At 42.5% G+C, this 6546-nt stretch overlaps 1 protein-coding gene across 1 annotated transcript in view; it reads right to left on the reverse strand.

The window, feature by feature from the left end:
* The window catches only part of LOC146588406 (uncharacterized), a 16331-nt gene that overhangs the window by 7119 nt on the left and 2666 nt on the right, over positions 1 to 6546 (reverse strand). The window contains exon 2 of the mRNA XM_085318052.1: positions 4437 to 4571. Within this exon, the coding sequence (XP_085174178.1) occupies positions 4437 to 4571 (135 nt within the window). The remainder of the gene's footprint in view (positions 1 to 4436; positions 4572 to 6546) is intronic.

Below are 6546 nucleotides of genomic sequence, written 5' to 3' on the forward strand. Positions count from 1 at the left end.
TTTCTGGAGCTAGAGCATTGGAAATCTCCTTTTGGTGATTGCATTGCACTAYTGCAACATAAAGACCCAAATCCCAAGTGGAACTTGTGGAAGCTGAATGRGGCTTTTGCACCTATCCCTAAAGGGTTTGCAAAAGATTTTTTTTTTAATATACTTAAAGGTAGCAAAACAGTAAGGAAGAAAAGTGACAGTAAATAGTCAGGGGCTATGTTGTACCTAGGTATAAAACTCTCCAGCTAGGTGGTCTTGGCATACTGAGGAATGTTTTTCTGTGGTTTTTGATTTTTTTTTTTAATTTGAACCCATAGATAATACTGCCAAATACTGGTGAAAGACTCTGTATGCCTTGCTATGGATGCCCTTTTATAAATGAGTTATAACTTTAGTTATGTGCTCTTTAAAAGATAAGGAGTCTTGTTGATCAGGAATTCCATAATACAGTAAAAGAAAGAAGTTCGTTAAGAATGATAATCACTCAGAAAAGAGAGCAAAGACAGTTGTGTAAATACTAAAATGCAATAACTGCTTTTCCAACGATTTGGTAAAAGTCGCATAAGATGAAACAAGGAACAAACAGTTCTGGATGCTCTAAATCCTTTAGCAATAAAGCAGACATTTTTAAATTAGCTTCTTAATATATTTAAAAACATTGAAGGCTAAACGATATATAGAAGCTAAAGGTGGGAACTCAGTGACTGTGGAAAGGTGTTCAGCTGTGAAATAATGAGTGAATTATTTTGATAGAGATGAGCTAAAATTGACTAACCTCTTCCTGCCACCAGACAGATGTAGCTTGGATGCAGCATCCTTTGCTTTTCAGTCCGTTGCTAYGGTTACCTTTTCAATGAAGGACTTCTGATATATTGATTGTAATCTTGATAGTTTCCATTTTAGCTAAAAAAAAAAAAATCATTAAATTTGTGGTGTGAGAAATGCAAAACGAACAAAGCTTGCTTCCTTGTCCTTGAGCGGTTGCTGTCTGGCTTTGTTGCAGTGCTGCTCTAGCTATTGCTGAAGTTGTGAAATGCTGCAGTTTTACACAGCGCAGGCTCACAGCATTTGCCATCTGCGGGGTCCTAGTGCCATGTGGATCAATTCTCATTAGAAAATTGGGTTGGATTATGCAGCGGCAAGCAGACTACTGGACTTAGGCGATGGCTGTGTCCTGTCCTCCCAAACTGTGGTTACAGGCAGAACTGGCTTTTTCTTTAGTAATATTTTGTTGGACATCCCTTTCTGTCAACTATCTGTAAATGTATGAATGGTCACAAACACTTTACTTCTGGTAATTTGATGGCAGTGAGACCTTAGCTTAATGAACCTTTAACGCCTGCCCTTGTGTCACAGCTGCTATGCGACTCAAGCGGTAATTTTGGGTTGGTAGGCTCAGGCTTATGTTTTCTACATTCTTACAAACAAAACTACCTGTCCTTGCAAGGCTTGTTTCTCCTTGTGCTTTATCCTCAGTCAGTCGTGGCTAGAATGATGCTCTTTTGTATTTGGTGGTGCTAGCGCATAGCACGGGCTCAGGTGCTTTATTCGGGGTGGCGGCAGCCCTAACAAAAGAAGGGTTGCGTGGCTGGTCGAGCGAGTGCGGTTCTGTGGGTCTGCAGCAGCCGGAGCTGTGGATCGGCTGTGCTGCAGGGTGTGTGGAAACAAAGCAAAAGGCACTCCATGCTCCCAAAGATCAGAGTCTAAATATGGGACAAGCTGGGGTATAGGCACATGGAAAGCAGAAAGAATTTATGGGGCAGTACCGGTCGGTGAGGTGGGCTTTAGTCTCAGTGTAGCAGCACAGTATCTGTTATCATCCGTTATAGGTGTCATAGCAAATGAGAACTCTAATAAAGGTTTTTAATGGCTCAGCAGATTTTCTCTGTGTGATTGGGCACAAATATGGCTCTTGGGAAACAGAAATAAGAGAGTATTTTGTTAGCAACACTGGAAAAGGAACTGGAGTTTAGATATGCTATGGCTCTTGCATCAATTACAGGGCTAAAATTTGCCTTTTGTATACCTGCACATAGTGTTGAATTACATAACTGAGAACAAACTTCAAAGAGGTAGAAACTGGTATGGATGGAATTGTGCAGATYGAGTTCTACTTTCAGTCTTTCCACTTCTGGGGCAAGAATAGAAAAGAACCCAGGCTGTCTTTCAGGTCACCAAGGGAGTTAGCAAAGCTTATACTTTAATTAAAAAAGTCTTAAATTTGGCAAACTTGATCTGGATTTATATTGGCACAATAAGGACAGAACCTAAAGTACAATTTTCAGAATTTATTTTCTGAGCAGAAGTTTGCTGGGAGACTAAGCTGCTTATAAATTGGAAAGTCGTTTTGCTGAAGCTATTTCAAGGGACCCCAGGAACAATATATATAACACAACAAGATAGAATTTTGCTCTTCCTAAATAAATTATGCAGATGCTTCTGAAGGTTCCTAAATTTCCTGCTCAGTTCGCTTAAACTGAATAGCCCTTTTGTTAGAGTGTTCAAACTGCTCTGCATATGGACTGTCTCTTATCCCAGATTTCAGCAAAAAGTCTGAAGGTTATAAACTAAATATTCTTTGGGCTTTTAATCATGGTTTATCTCTAGTGGAGAGTATTATGTGTAGAGTTTGGGCAGCTACCAGACAATTATTATGAGTCCTGAAAAAGCTGTGACTAAAGATGGCCTGCAAGATGGTCTGTGCCCCTGCAGAGTGTGGCCCTGGTTACCTGTCCATAGAAGATGATGTGTGGAGGTTCTTGTAGGTGAAAGAAGATTGCACCAAACTTGGAAGGATGGCTTTGCTGCGCGACTTTTGTCCCAAGCTGATCTAGTCTGGTCTCCCATGCTAATACAGGCCTGCAGAAACCTGCTGAATTGGATTTGTGAACAAATATGCAGGCGGCTCTCACTTTTAGGGTGTGTGTTATTGCCAGATCTTCATAAATGTCTGAGAGCTGGCTGTGCTGCAGCAGCAGCAGAGCGTGCAGGGGTTGCTGCTCACTGCAGTGGTCCCTTGCTGGTGCCCAGGCCCTGCTCCGGTGGTTGCGTTTGCTTATTATGTTTGTCTTTGCTCTTGAGTCTTTCTCTGCAATATAAAGACTGCAAGAAAGACCTRCTAGTATGTTCCTGTCCAGGACTTGCAGTGCCCTTTTCTACCACTGCTATGTTTGTGGGTGACTCCAAGGGGAAATTAGTCGGTTTAACTCTGGTCCTTATGTTGATGCTGGCAGTAGGAGCTCAGGTAGGTCATAGTGCCCAGATCGTTTGCCAGTTGGTTGTCAGACGAGCTGCTTAATTGATCACTAGAACTGGCTTTGCGGGGAGATTTCTGGAAAAAAAAGGAAAGGGGATATCCCCCCCCCCCACCTGAGGCTTAATTTGGAAAACTTTAGGACTGGGGAAGAAGAAGAATTTAGCAATATCATTTCTAATTTTCTTTTTAAATGAAAAATACTCCTCTAGCTATAGCRGCTACAGATGATCTTGCTGAGAGGAAAGTTGTCCTGATATTTACTGGTTTTTGTTTTGGGATACATCRTGTTATTTCTAGAGCTCTGCAAGGAGGACAATCATAAGTTTCCATTTTTTGAGAAGGAGAAGAGTATCTTGTGTCACCCATTCCCAATAGCTGCTGCAGAATTGATTACCCTTTTGAATTTTCCCTTGTGAAATTCTGTGGCTAGATCCATTTCCCAGTGAGAAAGTTTTCTTTTTATTTACRYATTTTTAAAATTCGATTTCTTTGCTTATCGTTCTACCCTCTCCTACTAATCTAAATATCACCCTCACTATGTTGAGATTAGCATCCTTCAAATATTTGTGCTAGATGACTTTGCCCTCTGTTTAGTTAAGGGTTGTGTTGATAGTTTCTTATGGCAACCAGGTGTTTCTCTGGCTTTGCCCCACTTTCTAAGGCCTAGAGGTTGCATGGAAAAAAGCTTTGGCATTTAGAAGCCAGATTTCATGAATCTGTCCTGTCCTTTAATCATGATAWTTTTTTTCCTTTTGTATTAAGCTAAATTTATGAAAGCAGCCTCAATCAGTACTTCTCCTGGGGTTCCTCSCACACCCTGACACTCTTGGTGGTTTTCGTCACTTGGTGCACAGTTCTCCGAGTTATTTTGCAGTCTTTTGGTGCCGTGTGTGTTCGGGGTTGTTGAGCCCCAAGGTGGATAATGCGTGGGAGTTGCAGAAGCACCTGCACGACTGTTGGGACTAAGTGCTTCAGAAGTCATACCAGCTGTTTGCCTGCCCAGGTGGGAGGGCTCTGTGCCTTGCAGTTCTGGGTGAGCAGGAGGGAACCTGGGTTTATGCAGCAGCTAGCTGGACAGACCTCTCTGGCTTGTTTGTCTGTCCTGGAGCAGCAGGGACAAATGGCAACCTCCAGTTACAGTTAGGACTGAGACTAAACTGTGCTCAGGTCTCTGYGAGCAGGAACTTACCTGTCTTCCAGGCTCCTGGAGATCTTACAGTGCGTTGCTGCRTTTCCCAGTTCTGACGGAAGCGATCAGGGCTGGCCTGGTTTTGCAGAGGTGGAGCCTTGTAGACTGCTTCCTTGTTGGTGAAATCCAGTGGACCTTGGTTAAAAAGAAAAAAAAAATGAATGAATATTGTTCATGCTGGAAAAGAACACGGTGCAGAACACAGGAGTGTCTATTCTGGGCCAGACCGAAGGTCCCTGTCGGCCAGGAGCCTGGCCTACCAGTGGCCTGTGTTGGCTGTTGGGAAGAAGAATATTGGAGCAAGGTAAAAGACAGTGATATTTCCTCCAATATAACCTCCCAGCTCCTGGCAGCGTGTGACTGGGGACTTCCTAAGCCAGAGGTGGTATTTCCATCTCCGGAYAAAAGCACTTGATTGATTTTTCTATATGGGGAAAATTTTGATTTAATATTTATTACGGGGGGGGGAAGAGTCAAGTCTTACGAGTCTGAGCAGAACAGGGAGCCTGGAGGAATGCAAAATCCTTGAAGAAGGAAGTTGAAAGTAGTAGTATTTTTAGCTTGGGGATTTCTTTGGCCCACAACTCTTGAAATTGTCAGCAATGTGGATGAGACCTCCCATACTCTGAAACCATCTTCCTTGCCAAGGACTGCAGCAGAATGCCGCACACCTCTCTAGCTCTTCTCATTTATAGGTCACAATGTCCGTTAAGTATTATGATGCTCCTTACAAAATAAATGTCTTTATTCTTACTACAATAGGCAGAGAAAGATAGTGTGACCTGACCTAGGACATGCAGACCGCGTGTTTCTGATTAAGCAACACCTCACTTTCTGGTAATTTCAATTCTTTTTTGATACTACTTCGTAATTTCTCTCTTCCAGTAATCACTGCGGTTAGTTCTGTTCTCCAGACTGAAGTGTTTATGAAGTACTTCGGGAACCTTAGACTGACAGGTTGTGTAGACGTGAAAAACATTTATAATGCATGTGAGTGCTGAGTGCTTCTGAGACACTGGAGATCAGGTTGCCTCGTTGCACTGGCCCAGTTGCAGTTGCACTGGCACGGTTTCCTGGTGTGCATGGTCTAGTTGAGTTAATGCTACTTTCACCTAATTTTGTTGTATTTATTTCACTTTCCTAATTTTGATGTGTTCAACTAGTTTTGATTGTGTWCAACTTGGATTTTGTTCAACTACTGTGGGTTTTTGCATCTAATGTCCTTGATATCTCCTAGTGTGGAGAGAATTGAAGAAAATAAGAGGATACTCATGCCTTTTTGTGATTTTCTCAGGCATTTTGCTTTGGATTTCTGTATGTGTAACTATTTTCTTTAGAATAGAGTAGAGGAAAAGTTATTTTAGCTCGGACACTCGCATCCTTGTGAAAGGCTGTTTGGGAAGTGATTGACGCTTCCTTTGTGCTAGCTTTCTAGTGTAATGTGCAGTAGGTCTGTTGAATAGCAAAGAGTTGCCTGCAGTGTGCTTATCTAATAGATAATTTAACCTTTTCTTTGTATAAAGGAGTATAATTGTGCTCTTACAAAAGCCCCTAGCTTTTTAAAGCAGTCTCATCACGCTTCTTGTGCAGTGGCAGCAATTTTTCTGTCCTGCTGGCAATAGCTCTCTGGGTATGCCCTGTGCGGGCGATTATTTTTTCTTTGCCTGTCCTGGGCAGTTTGTAGCTCCGGTGATCAGCTGGGGTCTTGAAATTGTTCTTCGGTGAGTGCAATGAATGCCTAGTTCCTAGTTGTTTTTTTTTTTTTTTTTTTGTTTATTCCCAAGTGCAAGTCTTCAGAGTTTGTCCCCTTGAATGTCACTGCTGTAGCCTTTGAGGCCACCCAGTTTGCTGTCAGACACCCCAGCCTTGGAAGGTGCCACCCGCCTGTTCAGTGCCATGCTCTGCTTGTTTGGCCTGTGTCCGTGCTTTTCCAGCTTTTTTCCCCCTGACTTACAGATCCTAGAAAAATATTTCACCTCGGGTATGGGCACTAGGATTGTTGACATGGAGMTTGCGTTTTCTTGGTTGCCTTTTATAGAATATTTGGAAGTGACTGCTGCACAGCCATGCAGGCAATAAGGGATTGCAGGATGCAAAAGTTGGTCTAGTT

The sequence above is a fragment of the Rhea americana genome, unplaced genomic scaffold (genome assembly GCF_003343005.1).
Source record: "Rhea americana isolate MKP2758 unplaced genomic scaffold, rheAme1 scaffold_515, whole genome shotgun sequence".
In the NCBI taxonomy this organism is placed as follows: Eukaryota; Metazoa; Chordata; class Aves; order Rheiformes; family Rheidae; genus Rhea; species Rhea americana.